The sequence below is a fragment of the Haliaeetus leucocephalus genome, unplaced genomic scaffold (genome assembly GCF_000737465.1).
Source record: "Haliaeetus leucocephalus isolate CR32 unplaced genomic scaffold, Haliaeetus_leucocephalus-4.0 Scaffold932, whole genome shotgun sequence".
In the NCBI taxonomy this organism is placed as follows: Eukaryota; Metazoa; Chordata; class Aves; order Accipitriformes; family Accipitridae; genus Haliaeetus; species Haliaeetus leucocephalus.
Window position 1 is genome coordinate 5317001 of NW_010973368.1, and position 21559 is coordinate 5338559.

The 21559-nt window shown below is 42.9% G+C and overlaps 1 protein-coding gene across 2 annotated transcripts in view; it reads left to right on the top strand.

Annotated features, from left to right (window-relative positions):
• The first annotated feature begins 1820 nt into the window (after positions 1-1820).
• Positions 1821-21559, top strand: part of NRXN3 (neurexin 3) — a 984457-nt gene continuing 964718 nt past the window's right edge. For both annotated transcript variants that reach the window (XM_010583781.1, XM_010583780.1), the window contains exon 1: positions 1821-2529. In XM_010583781.1, coding sequence (XP_010582083.1) covers positions 1821-2529 — 709 coding nt within the window. The remainder of the gene's footprint in view (positions 2530-21559) is intronic.

Below are 21559 nucleotides of genomic sequence, written 5' to 3' on the forward strand. Positions count from 1 at the left end.
TGCCCTTTCCAAACAGAAAGTTTTCTGCACTGCCTGTTTCTGCAGTGTCTGTGAGCCTCCTCCTTTGGAGCAAGGTGGCCTGTGGCATTGAAAGGCATCTGCTGAGAGCAACAGCAGCCCCAGTCACTCTTATTGTCCACAGCACAAAACGCTTTTCCCAACCAGATACTGTCTCACAATATTTGTGATCCAATTTGTGAAATCTGTGTTCATGCTGGGTTCTGGGAGGTTGAAGGCCATGACTCTCATCACCTCCTTTCCTGCTTTGTATCTGTGCTAATGTTAGCCATTCCCAGAGCTGTTCTCGTGCCCAGCGCATCTCTGTGAACAAGCACCTATGTTAATGGAAAACTTACTTTCTTTTTAAGCAGGATTTTCAAAGAATGAGCCTAGCTTTATGCTGTCTTTACTTGTCATCTTAAAACATCCTCCTACCCTAGGCATACAGTCACCCACATGCAAATAGGCAGAAGTGAATTAAATCCCGGTGTTAAGAGTTGTAACTTCTGCTCACTGAAGGCAGTTGGAATTGCTTGCTGTTAGCTAGGGGTGAATTTGGCCTTTTTGCCAAACCACTAGACCAGGGTAAGTGGTTAAGTGCTTAGGCAGTTCTTATCATCTAAGCTACAAGTTTCCTATCATCTAAGCTGCAGGTTGCCATATATAATTTGCATAGCACATGTTTCCAGGTTGCAAAGGTCCCTGTTAGAGTCTCTGAAGTGTGCAAGACATGTAAAGTAAAAGCAGCTATTGCATGACAGGCTGACAGCAGGGTTGTCTTCTCTAATGCTTGCTTGGTGTGCTAGAAAGCATAATGAAAACAGCGGAATGGGAAGTTCGGATAACATCATCTTTTGCCCTGTATCAACTTTTAAACTCTAAGGAACTCTGGTCTTTGCCCTAAGCATTTTCATTGAGAGGTAACTGTTACTGGGGAAGCTTCAGCACCATTTCTCTTAGTAAAGTCAATGAGATTGCACCCATCAAAGGTGTTAAATAATCTGGTGTATTTTTATGTTGCTCAGCATTGTGGTGTGTGCAGATCACTTCATGAGTTCTCTATTTGGTCCACTTAGTTTTGAGGACATAGATGTCCTTGGTGCTTTGGAGGACTGTATAGCCAAATGCAGGCATGAAGAAGTGGCCAGAGTATCAAGAAATGTATATGAGTTACTGAACAAGATGTTAATAAGCTTCATGGTAAAGATATGGTGAGTAGCGGGACTAACTTCTTCCTTTCTTTTCTTCTCTTGACCGCACAGGTCCTGCAAGCTCCGTAAGTGCCAAGCAGTGAATTATGGGCTGGGTAGCCACCAGTGCATCATGAAGATTGACTTTATTTTTGCCCTCTTGAGGATCACGTGCTTTATGAATTCACTTTCTCCTCCATCACACTGCCACATCTGTCAATATTGTCATCACTTCCAGGAAACCAGAATTTGAGGCTTGGGCTTCAGCTCTGCCTTTCCTTCCTCCCTGGAACAACCAGTGTTCTACGAAAACAAATCACTGTGGCTTATTTTGCCCTTCACAGAAGTACACCAACTGGAGAAGTCACTTCATATACCCTGTACATCTGAGATGATAAAAGCCTCTGGATCGTAAGGGATAATTGGGATCTTTCCTTGGGGAGGAGACATTTCCTCTTGTTCACGTCCACTTGCTATCTCACCTTCCACTTACTCTCCCTCTCTCTCTCTCACTCTCTGTGCTCTCCTCCTCTTCCCATTGGATTTAACATTTGGTGTTGACTGCTGGCGTTCTCCTCCCAGTAGTGTGGCTTTTGTTTTTCTCCTAGGGAACAGCAGATTCTTGAAACAATGGGCTTCACTCTCCACTCCGTCTACTTCACCTTGAAGGTGAGTTTGCTGCTGGGCTCCTTGCTGGGTCTCTGTTTGGGTCTGGAGTTCATGGGCATCCCCAACCAGTGGGCCCGCTACCTCCGCTGGGATGCCAGCACTAGGAGCGAACTCAGCTTCCAGTTCAAGACCAACGTCTCTGCTGGGCTGCTCCTCTACTTTGATGATGGTGGTGTCTGTGACTTCCTCTGTCTGTCCCTTGTTGACGGGCGCATCCAGCTCCAGTTTAGTGTGGACTGTGCGGAGACTACAGTTATCACAGACAAACAGGTCAACGACAGCAACTGGCACTTCCTGATGGTCAGCCGCAATCACCTTCGGACAGTGCTAGTGCTGGATGGTGAAGCCAAGCCGGGCGAAGTGCGTCCACAACGCCAGTATATGAATATCGTCAGTGACCTTTTTGTTGGTGGAGTCCCACTGGACATCCGTCCTGCTGCCTTGACCCTTGATGGTGTTCTGGGTGAGCCTCCATTTCAAGGATTTATCCTGGATCTGAAATACGGCAACTCTGAGCCACAGCTCCTGGGCAGTCAAGGGGTCCGACTGGAAATGGAAGGGCTTTGTGCAGAAAACCCCTGTGAAAATGGTGGCACTTGCTTCCTTCTGGATGGCGAGCCACACTGTGACTGCTCAGCCACTGGATATGCTGGCAAGCTGTGTTCTGAAGGTAATAGAATACTTCCCTGCTTCCCATTGATCTTTACATAATCCAAAGAGTTAATTTGTCGCTTAGCAGGGCTACGACTGAGCTCTTATCCCTGCTGGTGGCTATCAGAGGAAATAAAGTTCCACTGTTCTTTTTCCAGCTGGAAGTAATGAAATGGGAGTAAATAGAGAGCATGAGCAATTGCAAAAAGTGCCTTTCTGAAAGGATGCTGCATTTGTAGCATGGGCAGATTTTCATCAGCAACTTATTAATAAGGGTAGAGAACATAAATTGGTAAATACAGAAGTACCCTATGTTGGTGTTGGTAAAAGCAGTGGTAAGAAGTTATCTTAGCTGTCTGGGTGAATTCCACTACCCTGTGTCCCTGAAAACTGAGTGAAGTATTGGTAAACAGGAGCCATGTATGTATGGCTAACATAACTGATTGACAGAACATTGCAAAAGTTAGGCCATCTTTGATGTTAGCTGTTGCTAGTGTGTGGACGCCCCATGCTCCCCCTCAATTGCTTGCATACTAATCGCTGAATGGCACCTTGATTGTTTTAGCATCCTTGATTAAATTGCTTTGGGAACTGCTGAACAATCTTACTTAGTATTGCAAAAGGAAGAGGGATTTGAGTGTTTCTACATTGTTTCATACTGTCTTCTAAAATTTGAGTCCAGAAGGTTGAAGTCATGCAAACCACATGATGAAGTGTATTTCAGGGTTTTTTTCCTTGGTCTTTAGCAGTGTGATGGTAATTAACTCTGTATGTGCAAGAGACTTAAGTAAGTCGACTGGAAGTGCCATTGTGAATTTGAGAATCTCATCACAGCATTTTTTATGACATCTGAGTTTAAACACAACAGTTTGAGCTTAAGCCAAAGATGAAACAAGGGCAAGAAGTGTCCAATCTCAAGGAAAAAAAAAACCCTGAAATTTTGTCAAAATGGAAATACTTGCAATAGCATCTCATCACATCTAGCATTTGTTTACTTCTTTTGGCAATGAAAATAGATTAACCAGAATTTAGTATGTAGAATGTGAGAAGTGCTGAAGAGAAAGTCCCTGTACTGTTGATATGTAAGCAAAAAGCCCTACAGAAATACTCTGTAAATACAGCTCTATGTTTACAGTATAGATGGATAAGCAAACATGTTTTTACAGAAAGGGAAGGTTTGGAAAATAAACATGATATCCATATGTGCATTCATTTTAAGGTGCTTTTAATGATAACAGAAAATTTGGCTTTATATGCAAATATTACATTAACAGTACATGACCATTAGATAGGAGGTATGAGCCTGTGAAGTGCTGAACACCAGGATTCTTCCTGGCTATTTGCTCTGCACCGATCAGGTCCAAATGAATAACGAGCCAGAACTATTTTCTGTGCTTGAACCATGAATTATGTGGAGCTGGAGAGACTGCTGGGTCTGACCAGGCACTTCAATAGCTGGGTTGCTGGGCCTGATCCTCATACACTTACAGAATAAACACACCTCATGTCTAAATGCCAGTTTTGGGTGATGGAAGATTGCAAGAGCCACACAGGTATGTGGACCCTGAAACATAAAGATATAAGCCTCTTCTACTGCTGGGCTAATGGATCCAGACTCCATGGCGAGCTGCTCAAGATATCAACAGCATATGGTTTTCGGGGAATGTCTTGAGAAAATACCATATGTGAGCGAGGCTTTCATGTACCTCTGGGGCAATTGTGAAAGCTCTAACCACGGCTCAGCGGAATTTCTGCATTTCCTGGGTGGGTGGGGCAATATGAAATCCATCATCTAACAAATCCAGGGATATTTCTGTTGTAGACATCATGGATCAAGCAGTGCTATTGTTACCTTTTGAAGCCGCACGTCACCATTGCTGTTTGTTTCCTATAGTGATTCATCAGTTTCCAGCCCAACCTTCTATTAAGGGTGAGCAAAGAAGTTTGTCACCATGTACCTTTTTTAGTAAACATTTTTAACTCACTGTTAGCTGTGCTCTGTTCACTCACACAGAAGATGCTGTGCAGAGAACTTTTCCAGTGGAACAAATGTAGAGGTTTCCACAAACAGTCATTAACTTGTCTGGTCCTTCCGTTTTCTCTTGTATTACTTCATGATGTATATTTGGTTTATGATAGAATTTTATGATCAGCCTTGTTTTCTGCCTCCTTTATGCCGCAGCAGTGGTGATTTCTGTGTGCTAAATGCTGTCACCCAAAAATGTTACAGTGTTTGTGCAGATTGTGAAAAGAAGGGGAAAAACAGAGGAAAAGCTGTTCAGTAAGTGGAAAGAAGCAGACAAAGAAAAGTGGCAAGGAAACAAAACAGGAACCAAGTTAAGTATAGCTACTTTTTAATCTGACTTTGAAAAATGTAGCAAACTCCAAAGATGCTCTCTTTCAATTCCGTGAGTGTGGCAGAACCTCTACTGATGAGCAGTAGGATGTGGTAGGAACGGCAGAACTGGATGCAAGCTCTTTCTCCCTGTGCCTTGATTGGCCATTAACCAACTTGTATTTTCTTTGTTTGCTTTTTTTCCAAGAGATGATGTTTGTTGTCCGAACTGTTCCCTTTTGTTTTGTTTCCTTATCCTGCCTCTGAATATTTGCAGAAGTAACATGGTTATTTTATTCCCAGTCTCATTTTTGAAAAAGGCATGCTCTTTCAACTGGATATCAGCAGCTCCCTTTTGGGGGGATCCTTAACTCCATTACAGTATTTACTAGTCTGTAGTCTGTGTGCGTATTTTCATTTCGTCACCGGAGTTGGCTCTTTTACTGGGAACTGATGGGATCCAATCAATAACAGCTTCTGTTTGAACAGCTAAATGCAATATGTACCTTTTTAATAATGAGTTCTCTTGACAGTGTCCAGGCCATTACTTGCCTATTGACTGATACCTATGTCTGCAGATGGTAAAACCACAGCAAACTCATTTATTCTGTGGCCAGAGAAATAAGAAATAAATAGAGAGTGGAACCTGCTGAATCTGTACTGTGAGGGAATGAAGCTACATTTACAGTATTAGGGGTTACTGTAACGCAAAGTGCAGTTCCAGTTATGGTGAACCTCAGCAGAGAACTACCATTCCATACTGAGACAAAACTGTAAATCCTGTCCAGAATGTGACCCCAATGTGCAGAAAGATTTTTGGCACTTAACGTGCACCCAGAGTTACCAGGATTGTGTGTGCCATAGTAGCTACGTGCCCAGATGGGTAGCTCAGCAGGTCATTGCTGGTGAATGAGAAGTACGATTTCTATGTCTGAGTGTGTACAGTGGAAGTGCAAATGCGTGCACACTTTGGAAGGTTTGGCTGTTTTCAATCAAATGTGATACTATTTTTATTGCAGTTGGAGTATACTGGTTCATTTAACCTGACAGCTCTATAGGGTACAAAGGGTGGCTGATCTGCGTAGCAATTAATTTATATGTTTCTGGGCAATGGTGGCATTAGACATGAAAGCTGAAGCAGAGACACCTTTCCCTCTAATAAACCTCATCAGTCTCTGTGGGATCAAGCTGCTGTGAAGAGAATGAGGCTCCTGTAGAGTTTGAGCAGCACAGATACATTCACGTAGCTGGAAAAAAAACCCCCAAGAAGACCTTTCCCATGCACATTTTGAAAAATGTGCTGCTGTAGCAGCCAGATGATCATGCTGTCTTTCTTAGTCTGCAAGAAATTCTCTGTTCCTCCAACATTGCCATGTAGAGAGCGAGTTCACTAATGTGGACAATGTGAGTGCAACATTGTATGTACAAAAGCATTTTGGCCCAAGACCTCACCTCTCTCCCTAGCCCCCTTCTGGACTTTGTGAGGAAAGATGAACAGAAGATGTGCTTAGAAATGACATTAACTCTGCTTCTAGTTGCAGAACCAAGAAGCTGATGTGATCACTAGCTTCACAAAGCACCATGCTGAAGCCTTTGTGTTGCCTGCAGGGGCTGTTTCTAAACGAACCCTGAATAGGGGCTTGATTGCACCTCTTCCCTTGATTACAGAGCAAGATTTCCTGGGGATGCTGCCTGCTGAATGACAGAGGAGCCCGTTGCTCTGTAATTATCACACTTCTAACTGCAGCAGGAACAGACTTTTCTATAGACCCTCAGCTTCATTTAAAGCAACAACTTACTTCAGGATTTATCCTCCACCTGCCCCTTTGGAGCAGCCCAGCTTTGGCTGCATCCAAAGGGACTGCCTAGCCTCACTTGCAATCACTGTATCTGCCTGCAAGCCACCCCAAACGTTGTAGTACTAAGGGCTAATTTGGCACTTTGCCGTGAGCCTGATGGGTGCACTTAATTTGCATATACATTTACATACATTTTGTAATCAGAAACAAATGAACATGACCATAATATTTGCTTCCACTTGCATATTCCCTGATAGATGAATATAAATTGGTTGTTGTTGAATTCACCAGCAATAAACAGCTGCAGACCCTCCATTTGGTCTTGTGCTCTGCTGTTCTAGAGGGCAGTAGGCAGTTCTGGGACACACTTTGGGGGGCCCAGATCTTCACTCACAAGTGCAAAACTCTAGAATTGATGGTCTCCAAGGGCTATAGAGTAAATATTGCAAGGGGAAAATCTTCTGGTTTATGCCACTTCTTATGCCTGAGCTCTGGCCATTGCGCAGAAAGCTGGTAAGAACTCTGCTCATGACTTAGTTTTGCACGTTTGTTTTTCCCTGTATCTTTCTCTTGCTCATTCTTCCTAGTTTAAGTTCCTTTGGTTGTATTTAAAATAGTAGTCTTTTTCCAGTCTGGTTGTAATTTTTTGATGCATTGCCAGATGAGCACCAGAGAAAGATGATGTGTTAAGATATTAATTAATGTTTATAAAGTGCTTTGAAACTCTAATGTGCAGTTTAAGCACCATTTGTTGTTCTTAATAGTAAATATTAAAACTGAGCAGGAGCCGCAGAATTTCCATTTAGATCCTACATACCCCTTCACAGAAATGGCCTAGGACCCATTTCCCCTCACTAAGCGTGCAGCTCCAGACCTAGCTGGATTTGTTTTGTACCCTCCCCTGCTTTTAATGCAGGGGAGCCACAGGGAGATTATAGGCCCCTGTATGGAGTGTTCCATTGATTCAAACAGTCTAGCTGAAGTACATGCTGACAGCTATATTCTTCTTGTTTCACTTTTCTGTATTATAGATGACCATGGCGCTACAATCCTTTTCTGCTTGATTGCAGATCAGCTGCAGACCTCAGGCAACAGACAAGTTATAGCCCTCAGTTAGGCAAAGCTTGGACATCCCCTCTGCTGAAATGAAGCAAATTGTGGTTGGGTGCAAAGGAGATTGCAATTTGATGTGAGGTGGAACTGGTGAAGAGTGAGAACAATTTGTAGGCAAGAAGGAGGTGGGACCTGGGGAAAAAAAAACAGGATCAAAATGTTGCTTTATAAAAGAGTAAGCCATAGTTCACATAGGCTGTTTACAGCAGCTGTTCTGTCTTGGTTTTACCTGCCTGATAGTATAAGAGAACAGTTCTTGGCTATCACAAAGAGTAGATTTGAATGGGCTGGGTGAGCTGCTGGAGGACTGAATCTCACTGGAGTCTGGATATCAGCTTCCTCTGTCAGCCCATAGACCAGCCTGCTGGCTCCTGCTCTGTCCCAGAGTGTGCACAGCTAGGATTTAAAATGGAATTTTAGGGCATTACTAAATAAAGGTTTAAATAAAAGTAAATAATGATAATTACGAAAGTGAGCAGAGCCAGAAATTTCTCTTTCCAACTTATGGTCAGGAGGTAATTTGATTTCAGAAGGAAGGTTTATTTTCCTTTGGTTTTGCCCTAAAAAAAAAAAAGGGGGGGAAACAAACATAAAAAAGAGTTGATGCATTATTACTGTCCAGGCTTCTGCTGAGCTAGGCAGCCTGTCATGGAGGTCAATCAGCAGTAAATGTAGCCCCAAGCAAGATAGCACATGCTGTAGCCTTGCTTTCATCCATATTCCAGGATGGAGGTGTGCAGGTCATTTCCCACGGGGTAATTTTTGTTAAGTTTTGCTGGAAGATGGAGGGAGATAATCCTCCCAGATACCTTGAGGTTGCTGGAAACGGCACGACAAAGCTACAGGGAAAGAAGCGGAGGAGGAGCACGTCTGTCCGGGAAACTCTGGCACTACTAAGAGAAGATGATCCTCTGCTTGTTGACCTCAGCACCAAGTGCTCCTGGGTGCGGGAGAAGGTGGTAATCCTGTGATGACATGGTAGAGCGGCCACCTGTTCTGGGCCAACTTCTGGTTTCACTTTACCTCTTGTTCCTTTGCTGAGCCACTTTGAACTTGATGAGTAGTAAAGCTGCTTTCTCTTCCTATAGAAAGCAAGGCAACTGCCATGTTATTGCTGTCCAGAGACAGCAATGTGACTTTTGGGGGTGTGTGTGTGTGTTTCTCCCACAATCCTTCATTGCAGACAGGCTCACTGCCATTGTAAACCTATCCTGCAGAGCAAAGCATTTGCTCTTCTTCCATCTGTGAACAGGTCCAGGAGCTGTCAGCTGGGTGCAAAACAGCCCAAGGGCTAAGAGAGGTAGGGGAGGTCAGGAGGACTGTGGATGTCATGGACTACTCAAAGCAGAACTGGTTTGTGTTTGAATGTGTTTCCTCTGAAGAGGGGCTGGGACACTGGATTCACATTCTGTGTTGCTGACAGCATTGCCAGTCATGCTGTGTCAGCTGTCCAGGCTCTGCCTGCATGTACACTAGCTCACCTCATTATCATGAGAGAAAAAGGTAAAATGTGTAAAGAAAGTGGATTGGGGCAGCAAAACTTGGATGGTCCGGTCATAAGAGTGTTGGCACCTAAGAGACTAATTTCCTTTTCTGCCACGGTCTTCTTGCATCCCTGGGGTGATTTGCTGGCAGACTGAAGTACTCAAGATTGAATCAACTGACCTTTCTTTGCAGGGGATATGTACCTGGTTACCCTCTGTGTCTTAGTCTCCATATCTGAAATATGTAGCCAGTGCAGCTTCCTGTACTCTAGGTATTAAGAATCTCATATGCTTCTGTATGGCAGTGATAGAGACGTATAAATATCTTAGCAGGACAGGTAAATGATGATAATTCATGAGCACCCAGTGAGATGACCTGGTTTGATTGTCAGTTTTCCAGCTAGGCTTGCAGTTAGAAATTAAGGTGTCTTTCCTTGTTAAGTGGCCATCTTTGAGGAATGTTCCTCATCTTTCTTTTCAACTGAAATCTCCCGGTTTCCTGCTGCTTTGTGCAGTGTCACACTGTGAGCACTCAGTCACTTCCCAGGCCAGGCTGCAGTTGTGCTGGTAAAGACAGAGCCCAAGCAGCAGGGTAGCCTCTTCCCAGTCAGGTGACATGGAGCAGATGCTGCACTGCAGGGTGCCAGTAGAAGCAATGAGAGAAGGAGAGCTTTTCATTCTTTTTTTGTGTCTGTCCCATGTGCCCCACTGACTTCCCCCAAATGCCCTCTGTCATGAACCTCAGATGCTGATCAGATGCTTTTCCTTGTGTGGTGACCCACCTCTGCCTACCTCTCTGCACTGGCACTCTCCCTGCTGTGGCTGCTGATTCCAGCCTGCTCCTTTCACCCTCCATGCTCGAGACTCACCTCGACCTTGTGCTGTCAGGGAAAGCAAAAAGCGTATAAAAGGCTACCAGAGCAGAATAGCAGAGCTTGCACTTCCTCTGTTTCTGCAGGAATCATTGCATAAAAAGCAGGACAACAGAGAAGAAAGCCTGTTGGGTTGTTTTTGAGTGTTTAATTAGCCCAAAGCTGGGAAGTGTTTTGTGGTTCTAAGGCACTGAAAGGGTAAGTGAAATCTTCTTTCCTTTCCTGTTAACTCTTGTCAACACAACTCTGTTTATTAGATGCAACAGGTGTATTTGTAGCTGGTCTGCAGTTTGCAATGTAGGCCAAGGAGGAAAGGGATACTTGGTGCTCAGGATTTTACTCTGAAGTGTGATCTTCCTCCTCTCACTCATGGAATTTGACCAGTAAAGTAACCTGAGTGAATACAATGGACTGGGTTTGGCTCCGAGTATTTGACAGAGACATTTACCAGAAAGGAAGCAGCAGTTCATTGGTAGATGTGGAAATTTGAGCTGTAGGTTAAAACCAGGCTTCAATCTCTAATGCTGCTGGTAGGCCCCAGAGTTTGCTTGGCTGCTGCATTTATTCAGAAGCCTTTCTCAGAATCTGTAGTCTCTTGGGTGGATTTTTATTTCTTCTTGGTTTGTTGCCTTAGTACTTGAGAAAAATGACACTGTGTGAGTTTTCCAAACCTCTGGTGTGTCTCCGCAGGCATGTGTTTGATTTTCTGGTCTTTCCTGTTGCTTCCATCCTGCCAGCTTGGCTTTCAGAGTCAGAGTGCCTCTCAGTACCTTTCTTTTCAAGGTAATACAGGAGAAATCCTTGGAGCTAAAGGCGAGTTTGTCCACTGAGGCTGGTCAGAAACTGCAGTTGAGGCACAGATGGCTAGCAGAGATGAGAGCGGCTTGTGTTCTGATCTGCAAATTTCATAGCTCAGTGGCGTTTGCAGCTAAATTCCTTAAGCTCCTTTCTGTATGTGGCTGAAAATATATTGCTTATGTTCCCCAAAGAATTTTTTTAAATGGGGAAGAAGTATATGGAATCATTCCTTAATAAATAGCTGTTAAAAAAAAGAAAGGAAGAAAGAAAAAGGTGAGGTTTGTGAAAAGGAAAGGAGATTACATTGCTCATCTAGGACTACCTAAAAGAAAAAGCTGCAAATGTAGCCAGATTTTCTGTGCTGCTTCTTCTGTCTTTTGGCTTTTCCTCTGTGGCTCCTGTGAGAGCTGCCCTGGGACTCGGTGCAGTAGGAGGCAGGGGGCTGCGCAAAGTGACCACCCTGCATGATGCCTACCAGACCTCTGGTGTAATTGGAGATCTGTGTAGGTCCTTGTTATTCACGTAGCTTTGACTTTTAAGAAGATAATGGGAGATCAATGAACATAAAAAAATATGGATTGGATATATTGCCATCGTGAAGCAGTAGCGTTGTTACATCTCTCAGGATAACCAGAGCTAGAGGTATGTTTATATTAGTGTCAAAGATGAGGCACAACTCATACGGGCATATCTACGTGAAAATTTGCCAGCTTAGGTACTGGTAGCTGTGTAATCACAGCAGCTTGGAAGGTAGTCATATGATGATAGTTGTATGGCTATAGGTTTATCATTGGGTGTAAGACCCTCTGAGAAAACACTGGATGCTGCAGAAAATGGCAAAATCCTTTTTCTTCAGAGTTCCTGTAGTGGGCACTGTGCTGTTGGAGATCTGGGGGGGTTTTTTGCCTTCATTGAAAATAAAAAAAAATAATTGGGGCTCCGATGATCAAATTCTAATTTAGGTTACTGGCTTGGCTGTCTCCTCCTAAACTCTCTTATTTTCCTTCATTACTTAAGCTGAAATGCTCAGCTGTGTCTCAACTGCAGCAACGAACACATCTACAACAAATTCCCAAACCTGCTGGTTTTGAACAGGTGTGAGACCTATATACCTATACACTTTATCTCTACTTCACATCTTACACATAAATGTATCTGTAAGGCAGTCTGTTTTCTGACTGCCCTATCTTGTGGCATGTTCAAATGAAAGACGTGGGAAGCAACATTTTGACCAACTAAGACACATCAGAATAAGACAGCTTGGAAATATTTTCCTCGTGAGAAATAGTGGTTTCATCAAAATAGTTAGAAAAAAATACTGATTTTGATGACAGTCTGCAGAAAAAGCAATGTCTTTTTATTTTGTAGAATTTCTGGATTCTGACTTCGTTTAAAATGTAATCTATATCAATTGCACATATAGTTCTAGCTTACTTTGTAACTTACTGACATTATTGTCCCTAATATGGAGCTACTACTGATGAGCTGCAATATATCACAAAAATGTTGAAGTGTTTTAAGGAAGGGGCATATGCTCCCACAGTGACTAAAAAGCTCTAATGAAAACCTGTGGACTCAACCCCACTGTGCTACAACTGCGGGAACTGTTAGGCTCAGAAGTGGATGCAAAAGGAGACCTAAGCATAGGTTAGACTCAAGCAGAGAGGAGAACAGATTTCCAGCTCTCAGACAGCAAGTGGAGCCTGGAGCACAGGTAGGGCGATGAGTCAGATCGATGCCCTTTGAAACCTCCCAGGAGGGAAGAGTGGCGTGAAACGCTGTTATTTAAGTTCATTGGAAGTGACAGATCTGTAGGTACTGCTCTTTGTCAAGAGCTCCACTAAAGGAAGGGCCCAAGGAATGATCGTGAGTGGACAGGACTTGGGTGGGTTATTCCCCATTTAACTTCTCAGATGTGCCAGTATCATTGAACAGTGCAGTGTCTGAACAGTGGCAGTGAAGGCAGCAAGGCTGCATATATTAAAGAAGAACCATAGCTGCTGATTTGAGAGGTTGGGATTGTCAGCAGTTTGGTCTTTAGCTTTTTAGTGTGGGGGATTGAACCTAAGTAGTTTGCAGTGTAGCTGGACCCGAGGACTGGGCAGTGGGCATTCCCAAAGAAGAGCATAACAAATACCTCTCCGTGCAAGAAATGCTCTTTGAAATGCAGACAGCCCAAGCTGAGATTTGGGCTGGATAAGCAAGGCTCTGCTTATAAAAATCACTTGGGAACTGCACTAGTATGGCATGACAGCCATTCTTGAGCTCTGGGATGTTTTCCCTGTCATTGCTGCTGCCAGTGTGGTGACTCCCAGTTTGCCTGAGGCAAAAGATAGCTAAACCAAAGTACTAAGTAACAGATCCTCTATCTCTGGAGAACAATTGGCTGTGATTTCAGACCTCATTTGTCAATGGTGTTTAATTATAGCCCTGCTACCACTTACAGTGGAGGTCACTGCTGTGTTGTAGGTCTATTTAATGCTCCCTCTGGCCTTAAAAATCTATGAATCTATATCCCATTATTTTGGGGCTTTTAACAGTCTCCACTGGTTTCTTCCAGAGCTGAAATTGTTTAAGTTTCCTTTTGGTTACTTGGCAAAATGTTGTTCTTGGAAAGCTTACTAAAACAATTTAAGCCACTTTTCAGGTCTGGGAGTGAAACAAAATGTAGGTTTCATCTTTTTTAGATTCTATCCCTACACTTGCCCAGTTGTTTTCTCCTTGTGAACGGCTGGCTGACTGTGCTGCTGTGTGGGTACATGAACTATCTGAACTTGTAGATACCGTGTCATTAATGAGCTGCTCTGTAGAAAATACATCAAACGTACAGATCACTGTATAAAATGTTTTCTTGCACATCTGGTCACATAAATAGTATTCAGCTTAAAATTAACCTCACACACCAAGTGCTCTTTAGTCAGGTAAAGCCTTCATTCATACTGAGGAAAGATGTGCTTAGCTAAGAACTAAACCCAAATCTATTTAAATTTGTTGATCTTGTCAGTTTAAAAAATTACTACTTTTAAGTCCCATTTTGGAAAGTGATTCAGGCACCCTGGAGCCTCGTGACTGGTTTGGGTTTCTAAATAGTAGTTTTGATCATTTAACCTTCATATTGTATTTATTTCCATCGTTTTTCACCTCTAAAGATTTGGCCCAAAGAGCACATTTCTCTTGGAGATTCTTTCCTTGTCTGTGTTTGTCTTTAATAATATTAATGATCTGATACTGAACTAAAACCAAGGCCATTCAAATGTTCTTTTTCTAAAACTGAGTGAGAAAAGAAAATTAATTGCAAAAATCCTGCTTTAATGTGATGTTAAAGTTATGAATTTCCAAATTAAATGGTAGTACCTGCTACAATCAAAATGCCACATTCAAATGTGCTTCAGGCATCCTGCACTTGAATTGTGTGCAAGGCAGGAAAATAAAAGAGCTAAAATGCTGTCAGGTTAATAATAAATTGTGCATACATGTGGCACATTTCATCAGAGTATTCCTAAGCATCTCACAACTACTGATAAATCAGTCAGCCTTCACATCACTCTACCACACTGTGAAATGCATGTTATCTCCATTTTACTGATGGCAAAACTGAGAGGCAAGCAGAATGTGAATTATTGGAGGGTATCAAGTCAGAAGCTGCCTGAGGTGGGATTGGAATCCAGAATGCTAAATCCTAAGTATTAAACAATATAGTAGTTTGTCTAGTTTTATCCAAGTGTGCTAGAAAAGCTGCAAAATACTGTGTTTTACATTGAATGTGAAGCTAAAAATGGGGCTTTGGATTTTAGGGAATCTTGTAAAATTTCAGTTGATTGAAATTCAAAGAAAGGTGTCTTTTTATTCTTTCTAGTGGAATAGATTGTCCATATCCAAGAAGTTCTGCCCTTTATGGCTGTTGCATAACTTTGTCAGCTGAAACCATCTTGAGCAGCTTGTTCCCTACCTCTTGCGAGTGTGCTGCACTATTTGGGCTATGCTTTATGGATTCCTCTGTTTAGTGTTGGTTTATAGTCAGTAATGAGGAAAAATAGATTTGTAGCAGTAAAAGTTTTAGCTGGTTTTGCACATCTGTGGTTTACGTGCTCTTCAATATAACTTTTCAAAACAGGGAAGAGAAGATCCGGTTCCTTTAAATGTTTCCTGTAGAGAGAGGCTTATGATTTCACCAAAAATACCAAAATAAAACACTAATTCCAAGTCTTTGAATGCTTTACTTGAATATCCCCTTGGATGGAAGGTGACAGGAGAAAGTGTAATGGAGTCTCACATTTCCCCTCCCCTCTGCATTTCTGCAAACTTGCCAAGGCGATGCTCTCCTGTAACCTTACCTTCCTGCCTAGTGTTCACTGTCAATATAGACAGAGAGTTTTACTGGAAACTTTGCTCCAGCGTGCAGTGACTCCAACGAACCACTGAAGGCAGGACTCTTATGTGCTGGGTTTCCAGCTGAGGGATAGATCTGACTTTATAGAAGGCTGTTCATATGTGATGGAGACAGAAGAGTTTTTGATTAGACTTTTTTGTTTTGTTTGTTTATTTTGAGAGAAGATCACATGGAAAAATGAATTCCTGAAAAGACCTGGGCTTTTTACCTTAACTCTCTTTGAGCAGCTTAAAAAGAACATTTTTGAAGAGTTCTTTCTTCTGTGTTTGTTGCCCCAGAGTCTTTTCTTTAGACAGTGAAACGGTTCCAGTATGTCCCAAATCTAGTGTTGCCCTTGAAAACAAAGTTGCCTGCCAAACAACAGGCACCCAAATGAGCAGAAAGTTCTGCGTGGAATGAAGATAGTAGCAGATGGGACATGATGACCTTGTGCTTATTCTGGAAATGATAACATAATGAGAAGACTTGAGTAGAGGCTCTTTAGCCCAAAAGTGCTCTCTTATTTTCTGTGTAATCATTACATACTGCATTTAACCATACTGTTCTCCAACAGATACTCTGTTTTACTGCATAGCGTGCAGGAGTGTGAGTAGGTCTCCTCCTCTCAGGGTAACTAACAGTTCTGACCTGGCATTTATTACAGAAGCTGTTTAAATTAAATTATGAGAAGCTGTAAGCATTACTTATGGATTATTTTAGTGCAGTGCACAACAGAATTTAATTGTTGGTACTGTGAAAAAGCACATCACTAGAATTCCTTCAGGTCTGTAATAAAACTCATCAGCAGAACTAGGCCAGAAGGAAACAGATCTAAACTAACAGGCAATGCCAAGATCAGGAGTGACATTTGTTGGTAGTGCTGTCAAAGTGGATCCCAAGATGCTTGCAGAAAAGAGAGTGGCCAGTCCAGACTGAGATGGGTTGCTAGGGCTGTTAGCTCCATGATAGATGGTTGGAGAGCGGTGCCCAGACCTGTGACTGTGTGGATCTTTTCCTTAAATCGTGCTGGCAGTCTTTCTTAATCCAAACCACACCTAAATATCAACACTCCAGCTGTTCCTTCCTCGGATCAGAAGTACGATGAGTTGATTTTTGTAGCTGCTTGTGGCTCTGCTGCTTTTAACTGCTTTTCCTGCAGCCTAATTGTCCCATCCAGGCTTGTCCCTGGCTCTGTTGGGCTTATCACTCTGTTGGGAGTAGGAAGGAGGCAAATAGCAGTCTGACTTTGGCACTGATCCTCATTCCTCTTGCCCCCAACCCTAACGTGGTAGATGGAGGAGGCTGATTTCAGGAAGGGGAGGTGGAGTGAGAGAGATGACAGATGATGTAAGCAGAAAGCAGAACTGTCAGGATGATCATGGCTGGCAGGGGAAGAGCCTCCCAGTTGTGACTGGCCAGGCCAGCTTTTGCATGCTGGCACTGGGAGGCAAAGCAGTCTCTCTGAGGCAAAGCTGTGGGAGGCTGGGGGTTGGGCTCTGCAACTGGAGAAAAAGGAAGCGAGTCAGCAAGGGAGAACCCAGTCGCGCTGTGTGTTTGAGGTGGGAAGGTTGCCCAAGCATGGAAAACTGATCAGCCTTCGAGGTACCCGGTTGGAAGGTAAAGCTGTACTTTCACATTTGCATCCTAGCATTTGTCTTCAGCTAAGTGAAGTATCAACATCTCTTGAGGATCTGTTCCATGAGCATCTGCTGGGAGGGCTCTACATCTCCCTCCTTTTGATGTTTGATTCCCTTGCTGGAATTGGCTGTCTGATACTAGAGACACGCTCCTCACACCTTCCTAGCCCTCATCGAATGTGTCCCAAGAACCTTGCCAGGTATAAGAATAATGCAGTGATGCATGAATCTCTTTTTTCCTACAACAGTCTTCTTTTTTTCTCATTCCTCTGCTCTTGGCTTTGGAGACTGAAGTCTTCTAGGTCTTCAGATGTCACTACGGATCCTGTCGGGCCCACACATTCCACATAAATGAAATTAGAAGAGTCGTCGGAGCTTTGAGTCTCCCTTTCCTTTAATAAGATGACGTAAAGGTGCTGCGACCTTCTTTCATTTCCCTCCAGGCCTTATGACAGAGAACTAGATAGTGGAACATGGCTAACACACTCAAGCTAAACTAATTTCTGAGAAAATACTCATCTTCATTATCTCCCAGACCATTTGCTATGAATTGCTCCTGTCTATCTGAACTGACTCCTTCTGACCCCTCTGCGATTCAAAGCCCTGCCAGCTTTAAGCGCTCTATATTTTCCAAGGTTAATCATTATATGGGATGGACACAACAGGCATCTCTTCTGTGTGTGGGAATCTCAGAAAGGAGCAGATGCCCAATTGCCATTCTCCACAAGAGTGTGTAAATTGCAAGACATGAGGTAAAAGCTCCATCTGCTGGAACAGTCTTTGAAGGCCCTGTTGGAGACAAGCTCCAGCCTTCTGCTCTCAAATGAGGTGGCTTCATTCAGGGCCTCCTATAGCAGACAGGAAAGCAAAGACTAGTGTGGAAAAGATAGCAAGCAGAAAACAGCCAGAGCTGATGTTACTCATGTGCTGAGGCAGCAGCACCAAGGCTGTCTTGACCGTCATTGGTACTGGAGCCAGGTCCTGTATGTTCTAAGGTGATTGCCAAGGTCCTGCCTCAAACCTTGTCAGGAATAGCCCAAAGTTGGCCAGTATCCAGCAAACCAACAATAAACTGTATGTCGTGAGACTGCACACTGCTGAGTGATCTAGAGTCAGTAACAAGGTGGTCTGCACTTCATTTGAGACGATGGAAAATGTCTTTCCCTATTGGTATAGAGAAAGACTGTGAAGAATAGATCTAGTGGCAGAGCAGTACTAATGCTCACTACCAAAAGACCTGTTATATCCTTGTCATCTGGTGTAGTATCATGCAACCTGGGGCATATTAAGGTGCTGTTAAGTGCTCAGAAGTTGTTCTTAAGAGTTTCAGAGACTCTGGAGATCAAGATATCAAGTATAGCTTACAGGATGTCAGATGGTCCAACCAAAATTACTATAATAAATAGGCCTCTTTGACCCATGCCAGAGCTCTTTGCCAGCATCAGTTGAGTAATACCCAGTGCAAAATGAGTGGAGAAGGGATTCCAATTCCTCCTGTGGAACTGGATATGTCTATTATCATTACTTCTGGCAACATATGATTTCTTTATATAAGCATCATGCATTTCCTGAAGGAGATGCCGTAGGGCATAAAATTATAAGGAACAGTCAAAACCAAATGTGACTCTGAAGAACTACTGAAAGGTGGCAGCATGGCATTTACCACATTTTTAGCAGAGATGTGTTTAGACATTACTAAAGAGGGGATTGGCCAAGGTGGTCTTTGCAGATGGCACTGGACATCCCAAACACTGTGGCTATGTCTGCCATGGTGACAGGGTGCTACCATGCAATATTAGACATTAGATGTCTAGGTTCAAAGAGGTTCAGACCAAACACGAATGTTTTCACTTGAGACTTTATAGCTGTAATGCAGGACAGAACTGCATGTTCTGAAGTACCAGAAGGCCCAAGTTGTTCTTTTTAGAGTTTTGCATTTTGTCATCAATTGCAGTGAATAGAATTCTCAGATTGATAGATTTTACTTTCTTAGCAACCCAAATATCATGCCAAGAAGTTTAGTGAGATACTGGAGGATAACAGTAGTCTTCTTCCCTAATAATACAGTCCACACACGTTATACACCTGCAAATTTGCAGTGGTGATTAGGAGCACTTTCAGGGTTTAGTGAATAAATCTTTGGAGACAGCCTCATCCTCTTTGTAAATCACGGTATGGCTGTAGCTATCTGACCAGTTTAATCATTTATATCTTTTTTTCCCCATTCTTTTTCAGGCTGTCACTCATAAGAAAGCTTGCCCCCAATAGAAGTGGGTGTTGCTTTCTCTGGGAGTCATACAAGAGACTATGTAGGAGTGAAGAAGCAGCTTTTCCTCATGCTACATTACACAAAATAATAAGGGAGGTTGTTTCCCTGTTCTAGGTCTGAAGGAACCTAGCAGATGCATACATATTGTCTTCTGTCTGAAGTTTAGGACAGTAAAGTGGACCTTTATCCACTGACATCTCCAAGCTCAAGACTCGCTCACAGTTCTTGTGTACCATCACCCAGTCTATAGGACGTAGCTTGGAGTGGTGCTGTTGACCTCAGCGTTCCTAACACAAGGCCTGTTTTTTTTTGTTACTCTTCATGTTATTGTGGGGGCTTCATCAAACATTCAGCATTTGGAGTAGAAGTGTTCTACTTCCCCAAGTAGATAAAAACTACAACAGTTACTCTGTCACCCATAACAAGCAATTAAGCTCACAGACATTATGACTGATAGGCCATATCCTCCTCTTGGATAGTTTCTTTTTCTCTAGTTATTTAAAAGTGGGGATTAAACTGTATTACACTGGTAAGAAGGAATCGGTGCCTCTCAAATGGTGGTGTGCAGAACTGATACTATTTGTTAGGCTTCACCTCTGGCCTTCTGGAGCATGGCCGAGGTGAATATATTCTGTCTAGGCACTATAAAAGCAAGGGGATCACACGTTTCCACCTCAATTTTTATGGCTAATCCTGGAGAAAAAGAATGTTCCTTATTGTCCTCCCCACAGTGACAATGGTCATGACCATTCCAGGGCAATATCACGATAAGGCTGAGTGGTGAGTCATGCTCTTGGAAGGAAATGAAGCTACAGTCATGTCCTGGAACAGAAAGTTGTCAGGCTGGTCTGCATAGTATTTCTGCTTCTTCTACAGAGTTCTGTTGTGGCATGGCTGATAAGCAATATGTCCATATAATGTTACATTATATAAACAGCCGGGGAGATGTATTCAATTGTTCTCTCACTGGGAAATCATCAGGATCTGCATATAGTGTTATTAACCCTGTTGGTCTACGCCTCCAAGCTGGCAAGCTTCCACACCAGACTTTTGAAACCCAGCAACTGGTGGCTGCTGAAAAAGTCCTTATAAATGTTCTTCTGTACATTCTGCTAATACAGATATTCCATGACAGACTTATTTACAAGGGAAGATACCATGTGCTCCATCTGCTGCTCTATATGCTGCCTGTGTTAGGTTTCTATTGGCTTAATTTTGTAATTGTGTAGTTTTCTATTACTTCCCCATGTATGCTGCCTAATATCCAGGATTAAGTGGTACAAGGATGTGATCTTCCTGATCACCTTTTGCCAAATGACAGTGTTTGGGTTGTCATACCTGTCTAGATGTCCAGCTGGCCCCCACCCTTCTTCTTGTCTTATGTGGATGTATACCAGAACGACCTACAGATAATGTTCCTAGTTGAGTGGCTGCTGTGCATGACAGATGGGAGGTGAGTGGCTGAATATGACTACCAGTTTGCTCCTTACAGGTTCGGAAGATGTTCATACAAGCCAACAAGTTCTCATCCAGGACGAGTTACTTCTCACAGTATGAGTTTTAAATAGGAGCTGCTTAAAGCTATCTGAACCTGTGCAAGCCCCTGGTAAAAAGATGGCTCCTTCATGCTGTTCTTGCAACATGCTGGATTAATATTCAATTCTTGGGGTTCGCCTTGCAATAATGTCAGCATATCACATACTATGCAGTTACATCCAATCATGTATTCTGTTTTAAATTCAGTATTACCAGTATTAGTAATCCTTCAGGATCTACCTTATACTGACTTTTTTTCATTAGAGACTTAACTTCTACCTGAAGCCTCAATGTCTGTTTTCTAAAGTTTGTTTTGAAGCAGTATTAGACTGTACTATATTTTCATGCTTCTTCTTGTGGATGTCCCCTAATACAAAGACCCGTCTTCAGCTCCTCTTCAGCTGTATCATGCAGCATTCAATTGCAAAAAAAGGGTACTGAAACTCCATAACTGAAACTCCAACTTAATTCCTACCATGTCCTTGGGGTCCTCTGCAAATCTTTATCTGTGCTGTTCTTCTCAAACTTGCATTCTTCTGTGGAGGAAAAAAGGACTACGTCTCTTGGACCACCTCCCTGTGTATTTATGGCTATATCCAGCCCATCAAAGGTACACCTTTCTGAACCACTTAGAGGTTATATCCAGCTCTCTTTAAATGAGTGGGCTGTTTTGCATATCCAGGCAGACTTCACCAACTGTTGCGTCGTCTTCCATCCTTGAAGACAGTAAAAACCTGGGTAGTGAAAGTCCTGAGCAGTCTGCTCTAGTTTAACCCTGAGGGAGTTGGGGGGGGGGGGGTCAGAATAGGTGGTCTCGAGAGGTCCCTTCAAACCTCA